The sequence below is a fragment of the Strongylocentrotus purpuratus genome, unplaced genomic scaffold (assembly GCF_000002235.5).
Source record: "Strongylocentrotus purpuratus isolate Spur 01 unplaced genomic scaffold, Spur_5.0 spur5_scaffold_18, whole genome shotgun sequence".
Lineage (NCBI taxonomy): Eukaryota > Metazoa > Echinodermata > Echinoidea > Camarodonta > Strongylocentrotidae > Strongylocentrotus > Strongylocentrotus purpuratus.
In genome coordinates, this window is record NW_022145603.1 from 33,728,280 (window position 1) to 33,754,517 (window position 26,238).

A 26,238-nucleotide genomic window follows, 5' to 3' on the forward strand; every position below is an offset into this window, starting at 1 on the left:
TGCCCACCATTCACCAAACTGAACTTCTATGGCAGATATTTTTGTGGTAAATCAGCCCCTAAAATAAAATGTTGAAACTTCGTTTTGACAATAAATCTGCTGGTTAAAATCTTCTTCGGAATTGGGTCCACCCATCTCCTGTTTTATGGTCATAAGGCGTAGTCTGTGTGTGGTGCGCATTTTTAATGTAATTACTCTTTGAAATGGCACCTGATTTTGTAACCTTTTTTAAAATCATATGTTGCTCAAATAAAAAATGAATAAGCAAGTTTTCTTTAAGTTTCCATGCAACCCATGCACTGTAGGATTATGCAATAAAAATTGATATAAACTAGTTTCTCTCGAAACTCATTAAAGTTCCGGTATTATTATTTAAGTTAATACTTAATGTATCTTGTGTATAGTCAACATGTAAGGGAACACATTGCATAAATGCTTAGTATAAATATTATGATTCCCGTCTTCTCGTGAAACCGACCCCTATCACATTCAGGTCCAGGTATGCAAGGTATAGTAAGTAAGGGAACACATTGCATACAGGCTTAGTATAGATATTATGGCTGCCATCTTCTAGTGAAACCAACCCCTATCACATTCAGGTCCAGGTATGCAAGGTATCCTAGTTATCTAGTGTGATGGTGATGCCTTTGCCCCCCAAACACTTAACGGTTAAAGTAGTGCACGTACTCCCTGATCAACGCGGCGAGCACACTGAGAAGATCACAGGCGGCTATTCCAGCTTTTCCCGCGCTTTTTACCCAGCTTTCCCGCGGTTACTACCCAGCTTCTCTGTCAATCTATCCGTCCTTGATCGTAAGTACCGGCCTGCTCTATGAATTTGGGTGATTTTACGTCACGCACGGTTTCGTAACGTTTGGTATTGGGTAAGAAGTTGGTCAGAGACATTGTTAATTCGTGTGTTGATAGGTTCGCCGCAATATTCTGTGCCTCTGCTGGACGAGTAAGGCTGATGCATGAATTTCTGCATGACGTATTATATTTCAGCACTTCATCTTTTCTCTTTTTGTTTACTCTTCTAGTTAATACATAACGTTGCCTTCGATTTTAGAAAGGTTCCTTGCGAATTAATTATTCTAGAAGTTCAATTTTCGTCTCCGACTCCGTTCACTAATATTCAGTTTGGTATAATATGACCTGTTTATGTATGTGGAAAGGAGAGTAATATCCCATTAATCTGAGAAGAAGGCATGAGTGATCAAGTTAGTATTGCAATTAATTTTAGAATGCAATTAAGAAATTATCACAATATATGTTTTCGAGTCTTATTATATACAAAAATAAGGTAACAATTTGTATTGATTTTTATTTGCTTTGATTTAGACATTTGTTGATCGATACTTGAAAATTTGTTTTTAGAAATGTCTTCTTTCCAAACAAAGGCCTGTTTGATAAACACACTTTCTTTAATCATTCTTGGCTGATATAAACTTTTGTTCTAGTAGAAGCTATTTCAGTTTTTAATTGATTTTTGAACCTGAGATAACAATAATCTTGCAAAATTAACCAAAAAACAATGGCTCATTTTATAGAAAGTAATACGCTTCCCTATTTTCCAAGATGTGTGATATGTTATGTGCGTCTACCGCCATATGTCTCCCTTATCCCTCAGCTATGATTTTCTTTCCCCAAAAAAGTTTTAAAAAACAATGAAAATAGGTAATGGTTTTAATAAACTTATCACTAATTATCATTATATGTTTCATCAGATTGAAGTGGACTTTGTTGTTTAATGACAAAAATACACATACCAATACGTCCAATAAATCACGATAAGCACTGTCGAAAAAATTCGTACAAAGAACTGGCAACGTTGAAACAGACAATGTCGGGCAGAAATCAAATGAAGACTTGTTGTATATATCTGTGTACACAATTGAAACGAAATTTCAAAATCAAATCCACAATAATGGATTTGAAGACATGAAGACTAATTTATAAGACTTTTCGCAAATAAGATTAAATCGATAAATGTTTGGAAACAAAGTAATTCATCAAAACACAGACTGAAGCTATTGATTATCTTAGTATGGTGTGGAAGTATAGGCCTAAATACATTTCCATTTCCAATTTTCTATTCATTTTTTTTTTTACTATATTGTTTACCTGTTTTAAAAAAGAAATAAATTGAGATTGTTTTGTTGTTTAGGCCAATATCTTTTACCAAAGAATGTTTTCTTCTGTATACATAAATTTTAACGAATCACAGGAATTATCGTTTATTGAAATATGAACATCAAACTAGAAAACTGACAGTTACTCCATTTCTATTATTTCATTTAAGCACTCGCATACACACACACGCACACGCGCACGCGCACTTAATTATCGAACAGTCATACAGCGCTGTCAGATTGTAGGATCGGCTCGGCATAAAATGTTCTCGGCCTTAAAATGTAATGTTCTCGACACACAATGTTCTCGCCACACGTTAACATCATGCTTGCAAAGGAAATGTTCTCGGCACACGTTATAACTATGTTCCGGAGACGTAGGTCGAGAACATAGCTCAAACGTATGCTCACTAGCTAGTATACTTTGTGTTCGGCACACGTTCCATTAGGACACGTTTACATTACAAAAACCGATGTACACCGAGAACATTTTGTACCGAGAAGATAATGTGAACGCCCGGGTAGTCCAGGATGTTTGGCAGCCCTATGATGAATGTATGTGTAACCGAATAACACCTCAATTCTCATTTAATTATACGTCTGATAACAACTGGTGTAGGGGGACTAGCTATAGGAGACGAGGGTGGGGAAGGAAAGGTAGTGGTGTCATGAGTACGCCCCCCCCCCCCCCCCATACTCAGTATTATTTATGGTACGCATATGCATGTTCCCTCTTTTTGAACGCACCCCTATCTCCGGTATGAAATTCAATGACGGCAGTGGCGTAGACAGGTTTGTACACCTGGGGGGGATGACTCAGGGACGGATCTAGCTTTTTGCTAAGGGGGGGGTGACCAAAATAATGACGATGCGGAGCATCGTCCACGAGCCGCGAAGCGGCGAGCCGATTTTTTTTGGGGGTGTTTATTTGAACCCCGTAAGTGATGTTTTCCTGGCATCTATTAACACAATGGAGACCATAAAAAGCAGTGCATGATAACGTCTTTTTAAATCAAGTAACAGTTAAATACACAGTTATATCCAGAGTTATCATGTGTTTGGTTAAGTTACCAGATGAGTTGAATATCTTCTCACAATATTTGCACTTGAAAGGGTTTCTCTCCAGCGTGCGTTCTTTTTTCTTTCTTTTTTTTTTTTTTTTTTTTTTTTCCCTTTTTTTTTTTTTTGTTTTTTGGGCCGCCCAAGGGGGGTTTAAACCCCCTAAACCTCCCCCGTAGATCCGCACCTGTTTAATCTTGTGGTTATCTTGTGGTTTCCAAACCACAAGATAACCACAAAATACTTGTAAGATTTTCTTTTTCTTACCGTCTGAATTGGCTTTCACCTTGTGAATGCGGCTAATAACAATAAACACAATTACAATAATGATGAGGATTATTATTATCATCATCATAATTATTATTATTATTAATATTATAATTGTTATCATTATTATTATTACTATTATTATCATCATTATAACTTATTAAGTAAGCAAATATCATTCCCCAAAACCTGGGGGGGATGATTGTACATGCCATCCCCCCCCCCCCACCTTGTGAGGTGGGGGGGATGCATCCCCCTCATCCCCCCCCCCCCCCCCGTTGTCTACGCCCCTGAATGACGGGCTCGACAAAAAGTACCCTTTACGGGAGACACCACATATGAGGGGGGGAGGAGGCTGGCATGTGCACCAATCGTAATAGGTGGGTGAAATGTCAGAAAACAATGTCATCGAGTGAGGGTTGTAGAGTGTCGTATCATTTCATTTATTACGTTGTGTACCCCTCTAGCCGTTTTTACTTACCTTTTTAAGGGTCGAATGGGGGCAAGTGCCCTCGTGCCCCCGGTAGCTACGCCATTGGTAATAAAACCTTGAATTGTACGACACACTTCGTCTGTAGTGCGAAGAAATATTGACTTCTTGTTTATATAAGAGGTGTATCAACGGAAGGGGGAAGATGACGTACACCCCCCCCCCCCCAATACACACACACGCACCCAAGACAAAAAGACAAAAAGAAACGAATTTTCAGAGCTTACTCATTGATTGAGATGGTATTATGACACCAATAGATAAACAATGTCCGTAGAAATGGTTTTATTTATAAGCCTGTATGAATTGAAATATAGCGTTGTATCAACCTTGTGAAAAATTAATATAACAAGATTCCGATAAACGGTGCTTTAAAAACATTTGACTAACCAGACATAGTGAAATGTAAGACGAATGGCGTATGCACATGGTAGTCTATAATCAATGATCCTGCTGTGCCTCCATAGTAGCTTGTCTAGGGTAGATGCGAACGCATTGCAATGCACTCCCATCCAGCAGTAATGCACACGTAGTGTGTCGCTGTGCGGCACTCCCTAATTAGGTGATGCGCATAGGGTGCTGCGCAGTACGTCACCCCCAGGGAAAGGACCCCTATGTGGTGTCTTATCAATGCAATCAGTCGTTCATATCACAGGGGTGTAGACATGGATCATATTGGGCAGGGTCTGCGGGGGGGGGGGAACTAGAAGGTTTGGTTATAATATGTGTGATGTCTTAGTAAATGCCTTAGGCAGCAACAGTAGATCAATGTGCAAAATGTAAGAAATTGTAATACGATTAGTCTTTTGTCTTATTAGCCAAATCTAACAAAACCACTGTACTTGCATGAATAAGCTATAAATTCATGAGCCAATTTACCGCTACAATTGCTATGAGTATAAGCTACAGAAATCGTGGAATTTTATTGTCTCAGAGCAATACAATAAGTCAAACGATCAATATTAATTCCTTTATTTGCGCCATTTCCATGAGTAAATCAAATATGCACGAACAGTCGGTGAAATGAACATGCAAGCATGTATTCATAACTCATGTGAAGTAACGGCGATATTTCAAGCATGTTTGAGGTATCAAACAACCTTCGTCATGATAGAGGCTCTACCTAGGCACGCTAGGGTTTAAAAGATTTTCATTCAATAATATTTTGCTGTGTTTTGAAACTCAAGGAAGACAGATCCGGAGAACTGCATTTTCATAAAACAAAATGACTATGTTTGCAGAATGAGAACAATATTGTTACAATGTATTGCATGTTATTGTACAACGATTCCCGTTACATTGGAGCCTGGAAATAAGGTTGGTTTTGTATTAGCTTTTAATTCTTTAAATAGTTCATCAATAATCAGAAGATCTTTCAGCGTGTCAAATGTTGACATAATGGATGCTTTAGGAATTGTATGTAGCTAATACAGGTTTGTTTCTCACACACGCTAACAATGACTAAAGCGGGATGGGCGTAGGAGAGAAGTGGAATGTAATAGGACAATCTAATAGAGATTATGTGACGAAAATAAACGTCCAAAATGGCGTGTGTGTATAGCACAAAGTCCCTTTAGTATTGACTGTAGGAGTTGGTTGTGGTCATACAGTACATCAGGGTTGCTTATGTTTAGCTGCTTGGTAATGACAATGATCATTGAAAATATCATTCATTCAGTCTTTGACTAACAACATTCATACGAAAGACTTTAAATGTATACGACCCTTTGAGAATACCGATGTTTTTTTTCTTCCTCAAATCATAAAATCAGTCAGAATTATATGTTACATAAAGGGAATTTCACTATTATTGTTTAATGGTTTATTCCATACTAATTGTGTAAGCATATCATGGAATATATATGAAGTATATAGACTTCATAAAGGGGGGGGGGGGCATTTTCAGCTGATGTAATCACTCTTAATATTAATATCATTATTCATGATACACCCACCAGTCCTTTATGTTCAAACTGTGATAATCAAGGAAAATACAAGAGCTAGATTCAATAAATTTTAAAACATCATGGTTGCTTTTGTCAGTTTTTTTTTATTAATGTTAAGTCGAATATTCGGATATTAAATTTGTAAATATTATATAATCTCAGAGGAAATAAAATAACTAATTAGACTGGGAAAGGATTGCGTGGAACACCCGAATGGTTTTGATGAATATGTTATACACTCCCATAACATTTATGAACACATACGAACGAAACACTTAATGTTATCTACTTCACATCGAGCAGAAGATAACCTCAGGTTATTTGCGGGTGAATTGTACTATGCCATATGTGATATGAAGTCAAGATGAAGTACGGAGATCATGTGGATTGCCAGGCAGACAGTCGATGATTGATGTCTTCTACTCCCAGACCAAACGGGATCTTATTTCTATTTCAGTGAAGCGGTCTGTTCTATTTACATCGCAAGGAATCTAAAGAAATACCCCAGGGAAAAACGGAAATATGTTAGCTGTGATGAGAGAGAAAGATAGCTATTTTGTGTTGTTTTGTTTTGATAAATCGTTGGCCCATCCCTGTATGAAAGTAATGTTTATATCAGCATCTAGATATTGAAAGTATATCAGTTTGTTTGCGGCTTTCAGCATGTGCCGAGTGTTTTTTGATACACTACCAGTCATTGAAACAGGTATACAGATTCGTTTTCATTGTCGACGTAGTAGTTATCATCATCTCTCTCTCTCCCTCTTTCTATCTGCTAATGAGATGCCGTGTTTAGTCGCTGACTGATTAAAATCAAGAAGAGTCAAGCAAGTGAATCAACTTTCATGATTGAAATCTGTTACGTAACTCTTGATTAATCATTCCCACGGTGAGTTATGGGTAAGCATTATCGTCCTTGTTTTCACGAAGTGACGGTAGAGAGGAAAATCGTAACGCAAAGTGAATGCAATTTTTTTTCACTACCGTCACTTCGTGAAAACAGCGACGTTATATACTATTATTCATAATATGCATTTTAGCCTCAATATAAATAGTACATTTTTTATCTTCTTTGTTCTCAGGTTTAACTGAATTGAGGAAATTGATAGACTTCAAACATGGCGGATCAAGATCAGGAAGGAGAGCAGTAAGTCTGTTCTTCTAGTCATACTTAACAACTTTCAAAACATTATTTTGTATTGCCAATTTTTCGCCATATATCTTTGACTTCATTACATTTATTTCGACTGGCTTAGCATTGTTATAATCATAGTTAATAATTCATTTGGTGCCCGCTCCCATTGTTCTCTAATTGTGAATTATGACGTAGTGAACTTTGTTTCCCTTAATCTTGAATGATTCATACTGTGCATGGTCATTAATGGAAAATTAAGAAGCATACAAGTGACGACAAAAATATACATGTATATATTGGTAGAGGTGTCGTGGCCGAGTTGATATGTGACCGGACTGTGAATCGCAAGGTCCGCAGTTTAAGTCCCGCTGCGGCACTAATGTCCTTTGGCAAGACATTGATCTACATTTGCCACTCTCCACCCAGGTGTTAAATGGGTATCCGGTAGGATGCGAAAGCTAATGTGCTTAGATTAGCAAGTATAGGCTTGTAAAAATGACGCCTGGCTGGAATGCTCCCTAGGAGTGGAGAATGTGCAAACATTGTGTGCTTTAAGAGGGCCTGCGGTCCTGAAAAGCGCTATATAATTATCAGAACGAACTATTATTATTATTATTATATACCTACTAAAATCATTTGTATATTATTTTGTACCATGACAATAGCACTCTGACGGAGGATGAAAAGACAGCAATTGAAGAGAAGGTTCGTATTTTACTTTTCTTTCCTTTCTCTGGTCGCTTTCAATACTCTGTAGTAGTAACTTGAAAGAAATGAAGAAAAAAACATCCTCGTCATCTTGCGATAATTTGAACCCAGGCGTCTATACACATGGGAGAGTAATAGCTCTTGTTAAATAAACAAGGTCAAACAAAGATCAAATGTTCAACTAATAATCTCTTATTGATGTTATTTGGTACTATACATGTACATGTTAGCGACTTACTAGGGTTCTGGACTTTTATTTCTTTTTATAAAATAATGTTATTTAAGTCGTGGAAGTAAAATGGTGAAGATACGTGCGACATTTTGAAAATTAATGTTTAAAACCTGCATTTTTCTATTTCACGATTTTCGCCTGTGTACGAATATTTGTATTTTCATAGCCAAGAATGCGAATGACATACATTGGTTGTTGCTAGGTTACACTAACATTGTAACTTGTCCCACCTGGCAACACGTCATTATGTAATTTGCATTCTGACCATTGAAATACAAGTATACATAACAGGTTTATGAAATGATTCGTATCGAGTCACTTAAACAGACGTTACGAAAAATGGCCTATTCTTGCTACTGAGCTATGCCTTTTTTTTAATCCAAAAAAAAAATCTAATTTAAGGAATTAATGGCCGAGAAAGCAGTATCACTAACGAATTATGATTCCTCAAGAACGTTTGGCGCCTTCTAAATAATAGATTGATTTATTTATCAAATACTTATTATAGACAACAATTTCAGAAGCTAATTTGAAATACAAATGAAATATAATTTATTGATATCATAGAACAATTAATATTAACATCTTGTGTGAGTACAATATTCGTAATAATTTGATATCAATATATTTTTACTAGTACTTTTTTCATAAAACGAACAGCATTATATTATTCTCGTTATACACAGGGCATCCCATGGCTAGGTCGACTATACTACGTGCATGTGTAGCCAACAGGTCCACGGATGTACTCTGTCGTATCATTAATACCAGTAACATTGATTTGATTCACTAGTTAGATGTAGGTTGAGTACCCTATCCCCACCTCATAGTAGCCATGTGTGTTTTATCAAATCACTAATAAACATCAGGTACAACAGTCACGCTAGAAGTGAAAACTAAAACATGGAATTAAAGTCTGGCTCTATTTCAGACAGTCACTGGCCGATTGGGACTAAAATTATCCCCTGAATGTTAGCCTCCACGCTCACCCTAACTTGGTCAACAAAATCGATAAATATAATGATGTACTGACATTGAGCTCGTACGAATTTATGCAAATATATGTTCTCTATATATATATATAAAAATGTTGGGACTGTTTGTCCTCAGTAAATGAATTTCATCCTCCTATGTTATATGCGAATAAATCCACACAAAAAATGTTTTCTTTGATTTCTTAATTCTGTACTATCTTTTTGATAACAAACAGGCATTTTTTTAATAACCAGCACGCTAATAGTTAAACAGTTTTTGTCGAGCATGTTTCTTTTTAATGTAATCTAGTAGACTATAAAAAAATAACGACCCTTTTGACGAGTCTTAACTGTATTTATACATCGTGCGCTGGGAGTTCATGTTTGTCGCCACAACGTTCTAATTGTTAACATCCATCACGTGACGTTGTGTCACGTGATGTTGTCCATGTTCTATGTTGTCACGTGACAGAAGAAGAAGAAAGAAAAGATGAAGCTCGGGGCGAGAGAATCTCTCAAGCAAATCAAGGACTTACTGGCACAGTATGACGTCGAGGCAGGCAAAGTAGTTTCAATTTTTGTAAGTACTTACAATCTTTGTAAGTACTTTGCTGTTCTCACCATATTTATCGGATCTTGAGTTTTTATTTTCACTCAAAAAAAAGCAGCTTGCCCGTCATTCTTTTCCTTTTCCTTCAGTTCTCTTGTGTTTCAGGCAATTGGCAGATTGTCTGGAACATAAACTGGAAATCACTAAATAAATCTGAGCTTGTTGCACAAAATTTCTGTATGGCACACTTAGAAAATGCTCAACAAATACCTTTAAAATCACTGAGGATACAATGCTCATAGAAAATAAATTGCATTTGAATAAAACAATACCAAATACTAATAAACAAAAAACAAAAACAAAATCCTTCCTTAACTCACAGGTAAGGTTAGATAAGATCTGAATATCTAGCCTCCAAGAAAAGAAAATTACCTTGTGTCAAGGAAAGAATTTCCACATATGTAGAGAAGAGTTTTGTAATGCTATTATTGCGCAAACATATCTAACCTCACGCCACCTACCCCTTTCTCTTTCCTCCACCGTAGAATAGTGTAGTGACTGCATGAAACACTGCATCATGCTCAAATGCATGACATGAATCCTCGAGTGAATTTCAATTTCTCAAAATGGATTTGATAACTCAATATAGTTAATTTGCATAATAATGGGCTCATTAACTCATCTTCCTTTGTCACGTGACGGTGTAACATGTTCTTTGTTTTTATTCAGTTGCCATGGTTGTATGTCATCTTTAACCCAAATCCTTTTGGGTCTGGGGCGGACTTGGTTTAAGAATCATAAGAAACCTTGTATTAAGCGCTTTATAAATGTAATTTATTATTTTTATTATATCAAACTGAAGTACGCTGAAATTTATCTAAAAGTCCCACCGGTCTGCCCCTAACTATGCTTACATTTCTATTGCAGTTTTAATCATCTAATTATGAATAATTTTATCCCCTGTCTAAACCTGTAATTTGCATTTTGTCACCCGTCAACTTTTTGCAGTTTTAAAATTTGGATTGTCCCAATAGACCAGGGCCCTGTTTCATATAACTTGATATCAATAACAAGTTACAAGCTACTGTTATAAGCTACTGAAATCATGGCATCTGATTGGCTGAGAGCAAATTTGTCATAGAAATTTAGCCTTTGTTATTGAAAAAAGTTTTATGAAACGGGCCCCGGTTCGTAGTCAGCTTTAATAGGTACCGGTCACCCCAATTATCCACAGATCTTTTAAACATGGAAATGTCCATCTTTTGTGCATTTTAGGATAATCACTGCCAAACCGATGGAGGTGCTTCATGAATACTCCTCTTGAAAACTCCTCTTGAGAAATACACTTCCACCTGTGTATCACAGAATGTGCCGTCTATGACTGAATGTCACGGTGCGGTATATCGATTATACAGATAACATTTGTTAATAATGTGGTCACGTGAATGTCACATGAATGTCACGTGATCATGGGTGTCGATCCTTACGTAATACCTATTCATCAGGGGGGATGAATGAATAGATCATCCCCCCCCCCTGATGAATAGGTATCAGTTACGGATCGACACCCATGCACGTGATTGTCACGTGAGTGTCTATGTTTGATTGTTTGTGTTGTCATGTGATAGAAGAGACAAGAATTCAAGCAGGAGATCATCCAGGCTCTGAAGATGGTGAGGTTAGTCATCGAGAAGTACGACGAGGAGATCGCTGCTCTAAAGAAGCACCGTGTAAGTAAACACCTCTCATTCTGCTTAGACCATGGCAGTCCATCATAAACCAATCAACAATTACTCTACATTTTAGTCGCATTTAGCATTCTGCTGTCGAGGTAATTGTTCTTGCTCGTATTTGTTGAAGCTCTTGACGGTGAGATTTCAGTTTGGTAGATGATGCGATTTTTACTTGTGGCTTTATGACGTCATAGATATCGGGTTATGAATGTTTTCAGACAAATAATTTGGATCACTTGTGGCGCAATCTTTTTAAGCTCCTATATCACTGGGCTGCGAAAGATAGAATTTCCAAAATATCTCGAAACGTTCGCAGGGGTTCTCAATTTCCTCGCGTGAGTCGCATGGCTTTGCTTTCATGTCGCTGGAATTTATAAAATGTTGCAAATATTCGTGCGACAAATTTTATCTGACAATACTCAAAAAGTCGTAGCGGGTATCTCGAATCCTTTTCAATTAAGTTTCCGTGAGAAAGTGCGACAAATTAGTGACAAAATGAGAATCTGTCATTCCGTGTGTTAAAAGGATTTGGTAACATTGTTCAGATGAGAGATAGTGGTGCTAAGGTAGTGACGTCAATGCTAGATGTACAATTAAAGATGATCTGACAATTTGGGTGAAAACAAACCATTTTTAATCATACAAATTCGGGAAAATACTGATCTAATCGATTCCTTAATTCTCCCAACTATATTATTGCAATTTAATTACATTTTTGTTGAATGTAAATTGTCACAAAGCAATAAAACGGCTCTACATACCATTCCAGACATTTAAAGTGCGGATTCATAGAAAATCACAAATATGGCAAATAGTGTATTACTAGAAACTGGTAAGCTAACAGATGGCCATCGTGCAAGTTCTAGGTCAACTACATACCGGATGATTTATAAATATACAAATAAAACAACCTCCATAGCATCTGGGATATGCGAGAGATTCGCCGGAAAATAACGATGTTTTAATGCCGTCACAATATGAACCATCCCTGCCCAAGCAGACGACATCCCATAAAGAATGAACATAATTGCAATGCTTTTATTTCTCAAAGTTTAGTGTATATAAATGTGATGGGATTTTACACCATTTAAAAAGGGATATGACCCCCATTCTGAAAACTAAATACACAGGATAGGGGTTAATGAACATTTTTTTTTTAAATGCCGAACATGCCGCGGTGTATGCAGCTGAAATTACAATGGCGTCTTATTTTGTTTACAAGCGACAGATTCCTTTTTCTTCTTTTTTTTCTTGCATTTTTCATCCCAATAATACCACGCACGGGGTTTAGAGTGAGGCAATAGATCAAACATTTCGCCTGAGGGTATTGAAGTAAGAGAAATAACTGAACTAAGAAAAGATGACAAAACAGGCACTGAAATTGTGTGAGATGTCATGAGACATCGTCTGCTTGTGCACATCATGTTCAACATTTGACGTCATATCTCAGCAGCGACCGGAGAGCTTTTCAGGTGCTATGTCGGGGCTATATCTAAGCGTTAATGACATTAAAGTTATTTTTATAAATCAATGAATCTTCTCTTTAAGTGTTGACAGATTCTATAACAAATATTTTAAAAATCTATATCAAAGGGAAAAGTACAAACGAGCATATCTAGTATACTTTATTTTAGCAATTGTGTTTATAATATTTATAATGAAGTAGGGGCTCAACTGTATAAGGTGTATAAAGGAACAATATACACATGCCAATTCTTATCGTATTACTTTAACCAAACATAATTTCTTACCAGTTGGAGAGGAAGAATGAACAAGCTATGTGGTTGGACAGGATCAAGAAGAACGAAGAGGACCGAAAGAAACGGCGACAAGAGGAGAATGAAAGACTGATCAGAATGAGAGAGCAGAAGAAAATAGAAAGAGAAGAAAGACAACGTGCTATGAGGAACCCCCTCGCCTACAAGAATACTGTCCAGGTGAGATTCCAAATAACACGTATTCCTAACCGGGAGGAGACACCACAGCCATATATACACAGAGTTTGGCCAACCGGGTTCGAGCTTGGTTGTTTTTTCAGGTGGGCTGTATAACGTACAGACCACCTTATAATTTCGTTAGAATTGCCTTTATTATTTATTTATTATATATTTTTCTTATTTCTAACCACTTTTTTGTTGGCAAGATAACTTGGAAATGGCTCAATCAAATGCCTTGAAATTTGGCACACATATGTATAGGCATATGTACAAAGCACAATACGTTTTCAACATCGACCTTCACTGATGACGTCATCTAGGCGCCATTTTGTAAAATTTTATGAAAATCAACTCATGATCATATCTTCAAAACCAAAAGATATTTCTCATTCATATTTATCATGATCAAGGTCAATATCCGTCCGGTCAATTTCAGGTCAAATAACAAGCGCGTGCGCGTACGTCCGCGCGTCAATGCGCGCGCAACATTTTGAAAAAGCTCAAAAACGTCTCAAAATCATTGTGCATACGTTTTAGGCCATTCTAAGCATTTTATAAAAAAATCACACACACGCGCATGCGCGCGCGTTTTTCGCGCGTAAAACTATTACACAACATAGAATCGCCATTTTTTTTCTTTCATAATATTCCACATATTTTTACAAACTAATTGATACCATGTTTGTCTCTTTATGACTATTAATAATGGAATGATCGACCGTTTAACATGTTTAATATAAATTTCCGTGCGCGCGAGCTCTTGTAATACATAGCATATATGGGCAAAAATATGCCTATACAAGATCCATTGTAGCTCTTTAGGATGCGAGATGACCCCAATTTTTGGGTCAAATTCTGATAGAGTATGAATCGGGATATGATTTCATGTCTCATTTGACCCTCAATTAACTCATGACCTCATCATAATGGCCTCCGAACTGAAAATTCCAATTTGCATATTATGACGTCAGCATATTTATGGAAAATTGATTGTATCTCTGTAAATATTGATCGATTTTCTTTCAAATTTTGATATGATCTAGCTGAGACAATTTTCTACAAATGCAGTTGCTATTATTTTTCATTTTGACAAAGGCATCATGGCGTATTTTTGCGATTAAAGGACGCATGTCAATTTTTCACATTTTGCGTGTATTCTCTATAGGACATGACTTTTTCTCAAAACTGGATAATACATTTTCGTCTTTCGCGAGCAATATCTACGTCGTTTAGCTTTGTTTACGCTGAACTTCGAGTATGTTGTAGCTGAGACAATAAGATATCTCAAATGTGCCCTTTATTTTGTCTCAATTTTTTGTTGGATCAGCCCACCTATACTTGTTCCAAACAAGTATTACAAATCTAGTTTTGTTTTTGTTTTTTTTACCTGACTGCTAAGAAAGCATAAAAGATTGTAAGTAAGCAACCAGACGGCCGATGGCTTTAGGTCCTCTCCGATGAACCTGGTAATGAGGATTAATGCCTTACCAAAGAGCTGGACACAATGTGGCGACTACTGCTTTGTTGGGCAAGCACAAAACAAAAGAATATAAGCCACGTTGTGACCCTGTGAATCCAAGTTGGCCAAACTCTGTGTGTAGATGGCTCTGGGAGACACGTATTCATGTCTCCCTCAGATAGAAAATGGAATTATCTTTTGGTAGCTAATTTAATTCGTTCAAATTTAGAGATAGGCTTTTTGTAGCCGCTTCATAAGTTGAAAGGATTTCCCCTTATTTCGATATTGCATATTCTTTAGACACATTTATCCCCATACCAAGTGTACATGAATCATGAATCCACCGTTGACAACGCCCTTTTAGCAATGAAACACAATCAACTTTACTTTTTAAAATACTTTTGAATTCAAAGTCGAATTTATTTATATAATAACATAGACATCAAGATCGCTCTCTTTTGATATTAACAACATTTGGTTTCGATGAATGTACAGAGTGTATTATATAAAGCGCGACCAATATGGGCCTATAACATTACTATCACAATAAAAACACTTCACATGACATGCACAGATAATTTAGGTTTCAAGGAATGATATAGAGTGATGAAGTGTGACGTTATCAAAAATCTATTTTGAGAATTTCTCATTTTCCGAAAGAGCATCAAAAATAATATCGAAAACCAATTGAATATGTTGAGTATTGGCTGAGATATGACCATCTGAATAAATAGATGTCCTATAGGAACTCAGTGTTATATGCTCTGGCTCATTATGAGCCAGAGCAAATAACACTGAGTTCCTATAGGAAATATAATCATTCAGATGGTCATATCTCAGCCAATACTCAACATATTCAATTGATTTTCGACATTTGGACATTATTTTGTATGCTCTTTCGGAAAATGAAGAAAAAAATGAGAAATTCTCAAAATAGATTTTTGTGACGTCACATCTTCGGTACTCTATATTACTTTGATTCGTTTACCAATGTATTTCAATTGAAGAAGGTTTGTCTTCAGAACCCCGGTAATAATATATGTGTTATCCACCTTGTATGATAGGCTATCATGTGTATCTCTTGATTTAAACACAACTGATTTTACACTATCTTTACTTTGAGCAGGTTTAGGTGTCATCGAAAAGAGTGTTTATTTTAAGAACAGTGTATGGGATATTAATAAATTTGTATTGCCATCGATTCGACTATATGAAAGTGTAGCGAAACCTCGGGCAAACGTTTGGATAGTCAAGAATAACTTAAAGTTATTTTGTTTCTTGAGAATGTGACATAGTATAAAGCTTACATCTACAATATAAAAGTATTCAACAAAGGCCCTGATTCAGTATGTGCAATTTTCATTATTGATTTACGAAACAAAAACATAATATTTACAAGGGGGTATGAATAATTTAGTTGTTAACTGTTTATAGAGCTCTAACTTGAACAAAATTTGTTGCTACACTTTTCACTTAAATATAAAGAACGGTAGTTGTAACATTGCGGTTTAAGGGTTTTGGGTGCAAATATCCATTCAATAGTGTTTAAATATTGCCTTTAGAGGTTTATATGGCAATATTTCAACCTAAATTCGCAAAAAAGCAGAAATATATGCCCAAATGAATGTTCAACGTTGAAGTGCATTCGCGATCACATCGAGGCCGGATCGATATGATAATTGGTAATAAAAGCTTCCATTTCATCTTTGAGGGGGCGTTTCCAAATTGGTCTATACCTTTAAAGATAAACTCCAGTTCTGGTAATGCGATTGCATTGTGAAAAAAAGGTGTGGAATGGATCAGAAACAGTTGATCATGTAGCATGTAAGTATTGGTGTGCACTGCAAGGTTCTGGAGTCATCAAAATCATAATAGATTTGGCCGAGTCTTGGTAAAGTAACAAGCACTGTACACAGAAAGCTATATATGGGACAACATACATGGTGTCGGGGCTAGTACTACCTTGATTTTCTTGTCTTTATATGCTCATTACTCAGCCAGTATACATTTTCTTCCAAAAAATTTTGGCACATGTCATTTATTTGTAATCTTGAACATTCAGTGTAAGTTTCGTTTGATTCTGTGAGAATTAATTTTCTTTTTTTTTACCAAAACTGGTCTATACCTTTAATCTAACCCTAACACTATTTGTTTTTATTTCTCGTCTAGGATGAGCGTATTAGGTTCGCTAGGATGACAGTCGAAGAGTTAGCCAAGGAGAAAGAGGAAACCCTCGCTAAGCGTGCCCCGGCCCTAGATCTCGATTCATTAGGGTCAGAGGAAGCGATGAAGGAGGCAGCACGTGACCTCTACGCTAAGATCGTCAAAGCTTTCGGCAACCTCTTCGATCTCCAACAGACAGAAAAGAGACAGAAATACGATGTAAGTATTTATCCGTAGCATTGTTCCTGTAAGAGATTTTGTGTCAAAAGAAATTATTTTGTGACAATAGGAAGTGAATAAAAAATGAAATAAAAGTTACTCAAACATTATTATGGTTGTAATATAATGATCACTCCTCCCTTTTTATTTTTTAATACGGCTCTTATCTTTTATTTTGTTCATTTTCGATACAGATCAAGGAGCTGAACACACGTATCAATGCTTTACAAGCTGCCAAGTAAGTTATAGCAATCCTCCTTATTCATGCAACATGCTTCTTGTCATCATGTTTATTACAGATAATCTTATTCTTAAAATCACTCCTCACAGGGTCGAGCACAATTTGAATTAAATGTTTGTGGAGACTCCAAATAATTTAAATCTGCGAATAGCTGCGGTAGAAACTTTGTTTCTGTTATAATGAGCTACAACAAAAACAAGTTGTTCTCATGATATGTGCGGATGGATATGAGCGTAAGAGTGCCTAAGATTTCCTAATCACTTTTAAACAAGTTCCATTACTAGGTAAAAACATCAGAGTTAAAATGTCAGTTACATGTAATAATGAACTGCATGCACTTCATTATGAGAACTTAAATGGGCTCGTAAAGGTTGGGGGACGTGACGGAAAGATGATCGGGGGATTCCCCGGAAACTCATGGATCTGAAATGCAATTTACACTGTAGTTGCTGTATCTTAAATGATAGACAGTTTAAATTAACCAATGACGACTTTTTCCTTGTTATGTTAGGGTGAAGGCAGCTCACAGCGCAGACGGATTGATCAAGAAGATAGCTCTTCCATTCGGTGAAGTTGCTGAATAGGTAAACATGGTATCCTTCGTCTTCCATATCAATATGTTTTATGTAAACTATCCACTTTTAGTCACTCAATATTCGTGTACAAGAGTAACCTGTATATCTGTCCAATCAAGCTTTAGTTTTCATTTATACGATTATACAAAATTATACGCATTCCATTCTTACAAAAGTGTGAGAATTAATGCAGGAAATATCTACCATTCCAAAAGAGAAAAAGAAATCATTGCCCCCATTTAAGCCATAAAGTCGATGACCATTTATCCCAAATTCAGGAATTTCGAAAATTATTTTGTGACAAGCAAATCAAATAATGATTTTTATGGGAATATGACGGAAGTAAAGCAAGCTGTGACTGCGGCTTAGCGCCCAATAAAGCCGCCCCTGTTGTCAGTATCAACGCCAGTCTTTAACAGTCGTGTTTTAGTCACTCAATATATGATCAATAGATTGACAAAGTATAGTCTTCGGGTGAGGGAAATGGAGGACAATTACTTTCCATATGGGGGATGGGTGGGCAATGGAATGCATTACGTAAGGCAGGTTGGCTATAAAACTGAAGGCTAATTATTAAGCCTATTGATTAACAACACCTTTTATTAGATAAACACCCGAATGGTGTCGAATTCCCCATGAGAGCCCACTAATATGAGTCTTTAACATAATACTGAAATAGTATAATCTAAAGTTGTGTCAATCCTCATGTCCTTTCTTACCTATATACTCAGGAAGCAGCGAAATAGACTGGTGCTTCTCCAAGTTCAACATCTTGCTGCTAAATCTCAATGGTAGAATGGAGAATCTCAGTTACAGAAACAACACCAGTCTGAATACTGCAGTTTGGTGTACGCATGTCATACCAACTAATTTTATTTGAATCAAGAACAGACAGTTGAAGTACGGATAGAATTTGAATTAATGACTATTGGTACGGTAAATATTGCCTGTAGTATGGTCAATACATACAGTGTTTCATGTGTTTTTACCATCATTACTGCTCTTGATTTGTTATTCAATTTTTGTTTTAATGAGGTCATTACATGGACCTGATTATCAATCGAGTTCAATAACCTGAAATGAAATAGTTCAACTTCAGGAATGAACCAAAAAGACAATCGAGTGAAGCTAGGAACAGGAACCGGTGATGTCTATTGCCATCCTTTGCACTACTCTAGTTCCACAATGGACTATCCTTCATCTTGGAGCCAGAAGGGCGTTAAATCATATACTTCTAAACAGAGTTAATGCCCTTCTGGATCCAAACAGCCATCAAGTCATTGTTGTATGTTTTAGCTGGAGTTGTATGTCAGATATCATAACGTGTCATACAAAGTAATATAGGGATAGATCGAACTTATACATGTATTGTAAAACTTGACAACAGTTTAATCCCCCCCAAAAAAAAATTTAGCTGTTCAATTGCATGGTTTTTACAACAAATACGAAACGGATGCTAAGTTTTAATCATGTATCGCATAGATGATAGATAAAAACATAATGTGCTTATATTTATGAAGTGTGTATAGAATGTGATATGTAATGTTTATGTAAACACTACAAATCAACGCTTAAAGTTTGCGCGCGTATATCATTTTCGGGAATTGTCATTATGCAATTTGCTTGGCGTGTACAAGCACTTAAATTTCCTTAATTCATTGTCTTAAGTTAAAAGCTCTTATCTGATATTTTGTTTTGGTCACTCCCTTTAAGCACTACTTATCTCCTCTCACCCCTCTCACCCATCCTCTCTGTGTCATTTCGTCTATGTCTTACTTTCTAAGAAAACAATGTGGTGCTAAACGATAATGTAATAACTAACTAGTGGACTTTGATTGTCAAAACTGATGTTATGCCTTTCCTTGCCAACTTATATTACTATAATTTCAAGGGATATTCCCACTGACACAACGTCTCTTATTGTATATCTATGTGGATCGAATCTTCATAGTGCTGCGTACATCATAACTTGGGCCGGGGTTATGTTGTGCGCATCCTATAGGGGTTGTGCTCCACATTGGTATACATTGCCAAGGTTGACGTGAGGGACAATGGAAACATTCCAAACGTGTCATATAATACATCGCAGCGTACACATGCATCACTGCATTTTCTTAACACGCAGCGCATTTTGCAGATTGCTATGAGTTAAATATTGCAGTGATGCACTTCGTGAAAACGCCCCTGTGTACACGCGTAGATTATGTAGACCTAATGTTGGTCGCACGCGAATCGGTATTTCCATTGCGCCAGTCAAAAAGATTCAGGTATAAAAATGTACATGACCTTGTCCAGACGCAGTCTTTAGGTACAAACGCAGCATCTTGACGCACGTTGATGCACGTTGACGCACGTTGACGCAAGAATCAATATGATGTATGCGTACCCGTAAGAATGTGACTGGACATGTCTTGTACAATGCATGTCTCAGTGTCTTAGAACGGCGCAAGAGAAATGGCTGTTCATGTGCGACAAGCATTACACGTGAAGGTAGACGAGTGTGAATAAAATGTGCACTAGAACATGTAGGAAGAATGAAGTTGAGATAATTATCTCCTATACTTTTGAAATATGAAGCAATCAGCCTAGGTTAGTGGACGAATAGCTTGATTAACAAAGACTCAGAGGCGTTAATCTCAAATATATCAATACTTGTATACTAATGCCACAGTAGGCCTACTGTTTTTTCTTTTAAATAGAGCATTTTCTTAATAAGCAGGGGCGGATCTAGCTTTTTGCCAAGGGGGGGGGGGTGTTTGACCAAGTGGCGGATCCAGGATTTTCCCAAAATCGCGCCGTTTTACTGTTTTACTTTCTTGTTTTTCTTTTTTTTCTTTTTTTTTTCTTCTTATTTTTTCTTTCCCCCCCCCTTCTTCCACCTTTTGTTCTCACTTGGCCGCCCAAGGGGGATGTTTAAACCGCCGAAACACCCCCCCCCCCTAGATCCGCCCTTGATAAGTTATTATGGACTGATGTTATTTCATACCTTTCTTAGAGGAAGAGAAGATTGAAAGTGTGGTCAGAGTATCTACCTGTTGACAACCAGTCTAAATCAAATGATTGAATCGTTGTCGATACTCCCAAAATCAATGATAGCTACTAAGTCAGTAGTTACATGTGATGAACGAATGTATTGTGATTTGTAAAGATGTTCTGTGATGATCATTTGAGCGGCGTACCAAAGCTATGGTGATTAGTAGGAAACGATGATTTTATTATTAATTCTGTTTCCTAGCAACCATCATAGCTGGCGTACACCATCCATATGTAACTCATAGGACTGATATGACGTCATCACATCAGACAAGTCAAACTTGAGAGTATGTCCAATGTTGAAATCCTCTTTCACAGGTGTGTCTTTAGCTATGACAACGGTTTCCAATATTGCATGTTCAAGAAACGACGTTTGATATCATTCGTTTCAATTTAATTTTCATTTATAGAAACATTTATAGAAATATTTTAAAGTATCACAGAGAATTCAGGAATCGAGACTTTGCTTAAGATTATGCAGGGCCCGCTGGGAGAGCAGTTTCATAACTGAAGTGGCTTCCCTGGGTAAATAAAACGTTATTATTATTATTATTATTATTATTATTATAAGCAAGTGTGAACGTCAGCATGATCAGAACATGAAAGATGTGAAATAGATCAGAATAAATCACAAAATTACTATTTCCTTTGTGAATGACATTTCATTGTGTGTGGTTTTTATTTAAGTTCTTTGGTCAAATTCTGAAATATCTATTGTTTTTGTTAACACGATCGCCACTGCTTTCAACTCAATGTCATTTTCAATACATCCATATGAATCATGCTTAGATTACGTAATTCGTCATTGTAATGCCCACACAGTTCGAAAGCTCATGGACAAGGCTATTGAATATTTCCTTAATAAAAAGTTGAGATTTGTAGTACGTGCGTTGGTGTTATTATTAGAAGAACAAGTCATTGGTTAATATAAAGCTGGATGAGTGAGCCCTATAGTAATACGAGTTATATTTGTTTAACCCACGCGATATCATGTTGTTATAACAATCCACATCGTTTCCTCAAACATGAAAGATAACATAGTTCTCAAAATACAGCCCCGGTTTGAATTTCCTTGGTGCACATAGCATTAGAAGGAAGGAAATGTGACAAAACAATGGGATCGACGGGGCCTAGACTAACAAATCACCACTCTGTGACTTGGATTGACAGATTGCATTTGATTAGACATTATGACACTATTTGAGAGAAGTGCTTTGTCGTGTGACGTATTAGTTTGTAAACATGTTAGAAGATCTCATGTAGTAGAGGGTCAGAGTTAATGCATGAAACACATAACAAATTGTATACTGTCAAGGAGCTAAGATATTGCATAAGAATAAGAAATAGATATTATAATAACTGTGTGCGGGCAAGCCTGAATCCGTTGACTGGGGTAATAATATATTTGTAAAGCGCTTGGAGATATCTTCGATGTATTAAAGGCACACTGCCATACTTGTAGCTACTTGCTCCCTCTATATAGAAAACTTCCCCAATCGGTGCCTGTTGGTCCCCCATGATCCTCTTTTTCTTATGTTAAATGAGAGCTGAGTTAATGAGATAGCCACCTGTCACAGTGACCTCGATGGCTCTCTGTGTGGTCTAATCCCTTCTGGCTCAGTAGTGGTGACGGTCTTTAAGCGCTATATAAACGCTGAGTATTATTACTATTAATAATAATGGATTAGAGAAGCTTATCAACACTGGGCGAGAGATGGCGCTGAAGGAAAGGAATAACGATTGGTAATGATAAATAATGGTTGTCCACGAAAACTGTGTAATGTTGTTTTATGATGTATTCGTTGTGCATCTGGTCACATGTCGGATTCATAGATAGGTGTATGAATTAACCTAGTAAAAAACAATCTGAAAGACCATCAATCTAAATCAGTAAAGAAAGAGAATAAGAAGGGCGCAAATGAAGTAAGTGTAAGTGTGAGTATGGACCTTACACAAAGGGAAGACTAAATGTATATAGTTGATAAATACATTAATCATGACGTTATAAGATTGACGTCATCAGGTTACTTGATCCTAAGTCGGTTATAGTTAAAAGTCATTATCCTTTCAACACTTTAAAGTCGTATTTTGGGAATATTGTATTAAGTAATTTTTAAACGTCTATTCATCCCCTCTCTTTCTCTCTCTCTCTCTCTCTCTCTCTCTCTCTTCACAATTAGAACAATGGCGAATTTGATACAGTTTTTATATTATTGTATTAAGTTTGTTTTTTTAAATCATATTCACACCCTCTCTTTCTCTCTCCCTCTCTTATGTCTCCTCTTTCTCTTTCTCTCTCTCTCTCTCTCTCTCTCTCTCTATTTCTCTCTCTATTAGACCAATGAGGCGTTAAATACAGCTTTTGATACATGGGGTGGGGATACAATCCTTCGGCTGTGAACGCCACTTTAAAGCTTGAAAGCTATGGGCAGCGCTACCCGCCCCCAACCCCAATAAAAAGTATGTTTAGTAATTTTCATTATAATAAACGACTGTTACTTTTTAAAAAAAACTCTCTTTTTTTTGTCTTCTTTTTTTTCGGTGGATTTATATTTATGTTGATACCCAAAGTAATTAAAAAGCTTACAATCTTTTAAAAATGGGCAAATTTTGCCCAGCATGAAAGTACTGTGGGGTCCAACCATACTTTGGGCATTCTTTTTACCCAGCCTGGGAGAGATATTGTCTCAATAGGGTCAGAATAACGAATATTTACTTCAAATTGTTGATCTTTCATATCATATTCGTAACCATGGTAACACTCACTGCCTCTTTTTCTATCTCTCTCTCAATATATATCTTTCTATATTTCAACATTGAGTTAATTTTCATTAAAAGTATCTCGTAAGTCATTTACATTGTGTTATGAATTAGGTTATGATTTAAAAATACGTAGACCAGTTCAAAGAATTTAAATTTGAAATTGAAATTTTAATTCTTCTCATTATCGGTACACATAGGCGCCGGAAGTGGGGGGGCAGGGGGGGGCAGTTGCCCCCCCAGTCAAAAAAGTGGGGGGGCAAAACGCATTTTTGCCCCCCAAAAACGCCCCCCCCCCCTCCAAAAAAAAAAAAAAAAAGCAGTAAAGGAATAAACATGGTTTGTATTTTTAACCCAAAAGAACATAACAATAATAAAAACCTGAATTAAAGCACATATACCATTCCATTCAAAGAAAAGGAAAGTTCACAGGAATTAAATTTTTATAAACATTGCGCATGCTACCTATACGGTTTATAATAGCGATACGCGCATATCGTGGACATATTGTGCGAGAATAGGAAAACGTGTCTGTTTTTTTAGTTTTGTTATAGGGGTGAGAAGACATGAGCCCCTGAACGCTGGCGTACTGATGGGGGGGGGTATATCTATACGATACCAGTGATTTACACATGATGCTGTTATGACATGATTTTCCGGTATTTTTTCTCCATTTTTCTTTAAGTCATAGCTTTTTATGCGTTTGTTGGAAAATAAGAAATTCCCAAATTACAGTCGGGCGAAAAATACGCTTATTTAGAAGCCTTTATGACATGGTCTGCAAAGTGGCTGGGCTCGAGCCCCTCCCCCCTCACTTTTTGAAAAAGTATGTTAAAGAGAAAAAGAAAGAAAGACGGAGAGAAAAAATAAGTGACCTGCCAATGTCACAAATAAGGCATAAAAAATGCTCATCTGACCGTAATTAAATGCCTAAAACCCCAGAGCTTACGGGTGCTCCGCCCCCGGACCCCACCAAGGGCCCTAAGGCGGGCCCCTGGATGCTCATCTGACCGTAATTAAATACCTAAAACCCCTGAGCTTCCGGGGGCTCTGCCCCCTGGACCCCACCAAGGGCTCTAAGGCGGGCCCCTGGATGCTCATCTGACCGTAATTAAATACCTAAAACCCCTGAGCTTCCGGGGGCTCTGCCCCCTGGACCCCACCAAGGGCCCTATAAGGCGGGCCCCTGGATGCTCATCTGACCATTATTAAATACCTAAAACCCCTGAGCTTCCGGGGGCTCTGCCCCCTGGACCCCACCAAGGGCCCTATAAGGCGGGCCCCTGGATGCTCATCTGACCATTATTCAATACCTAAAACCCCTGAGCTTCCGGGGGCCCTGCCCCCTGGACCCCACCAAGTGCCCTAGGGCGGCCCCTGGTTGCTCATCTGACCGTAGTTAAATACCTAAAACCCCTGAGCTTCCGGGGGCTCTGCCCCCTGGACCCCACCAAGGGCCCTATAAGGCGGGCCCCTGGATGCTCATCTGACCATTATTAAATACCTAAAACCCCTGAGCTTCCGGGGGCTCTGCCCCCTGGACCCCACCAAGGGCCCTATAAGGCGGGCCCCTGGATGCTCATCTGACCATTATTCAATACCTAAAACCCCTGAGCTTCCGGGGGCCCTGCCCCCTGGACCCCACCAAGTGCCCTAGGGCGGCCCCTGGTTGCTCATCTGACCGTAGTTAAATATTAAAACCTCTGAGCTTCTGGGGGCTCCCCCCCCCCCCCTCTGGAACACGTCAATGGCCTTAAAGAGGCCCCTGGATGCTCATCTAACCGTAATTAAATACCTAAAATCCCTGAGCTTCCGGGGGCTCAGCCCCTTGACACCCTGCCGAGGCTGGACCCCACGCCAATTTACGCTCTACCTGATCGTTAATACTTCACTTTGAAAAACGTTCCGCGGGACCTGCATGTAACGTGTAAGACTGGTGGTGATGCAGATTTTTCGTCTGCCCCCCCCCCCCCTTCCGAACGTTTTTTCTCATTACGTCACTGCCCTCGGAAGGTGAGCCCCCTGGAATGTTTGCCCCCCCCCCCCAATCCCAAACTGCTTCCGGCGCGCCTGTCGGTACAATATGGTAAACATAGAGGTCAGTACAGTAAATAACCAGATCACAGAAGGAGGCAAAAACTTGGAAAGCAAGGAGGAATGGCTCAGTGGCAGAGCAGTGGTCTCGTAACCGCGAGGTCCCGGGTTCGAAACCAAGTCAATGCACTCGTTTATCGTTGATTTAAAGCCGTCGGTCTCCTGCTTGTTTACTTGCACGCATATCCTTGCTTCCTTATCAGTCAGGTAAAAAAAGTCATCAAACAATCATCGACCAATGTATTGGGAGTGGCCATAACAATATAAACAAGTTAGTGTACGAACATCATTATGCCTATGATAATATGCTTTTTGCATCTAAATGAGGTATCGATCGCAGAAAAGAGAATTATACTTTCATACCACCTCTATCTCTAGAAAAACTGAGGATAAAGTTAAGCATTAGAAAATAATTTCATTTGAATTGTATATTAAGTTTAACTATATTATTCGCACATGATGCGTCATTTGCGTATGTAACGGCGTAATAAAAATTACGCCTCGTGCACGTTTCAATTTCATTTTTTTTTT

General features: G+C 37.7%; 1 protein-coding gene across 2 annotated transcripts; it reads left to right on the forward strand.

The window, feature by feature from the left end:
* The first annotated feature begins 595 nt into the window (after nucleotides 1–595).
* Nucleotides 596–20,199, forward strand: LOC115918766 (troponin T, cardiac muscle isoforms-like). 2 transcript variants are annotated; one of them, XM_030989742.1, is made up of 8 exons: nucleotides 596–813; nucleotides 6,977–7,041; nucleotides 7,695–7,734; nucleotides 11,122–11,223; nucleotides 12,981–13,163; nucleotides 16,792–17,004; nucleotides 17,199–17,242; nucleotides 17,757–18,016. In XM_030989742.1, the coding sequence occupies exons 2-8, from the start codon at nucleotides 7,013–7,015 to the stop codon at nucleotides 17,827–17,829; spliced, it is 684 nt and encodes a 227-aa protein (XP_030845602.1). In that variant the 5' UTR covers nucleotides 596–813; nucleotides 6,977–7,012; the 3' UTR covers nucleotides 17,830–18,016. The 2 variants fall into 2 exon arrangements, with proteins under 2 accessions (XP_030845602.1, XP_030845601.1); XM_030989741.1 differs by lacking the exons at nucleotides 596–813; nucleotides 6,977–7,041; nucleotides 7,695–7,734 and adding exons at nucleotides 9,387–9,523; nucleotides 18,552–20,199 and having other exon boundaries at nucleotides 17,757–17,829.
* The last annotated feature ends 6,039 nt before the right edge of the window (nucleotides 20,200–26,238 follow it).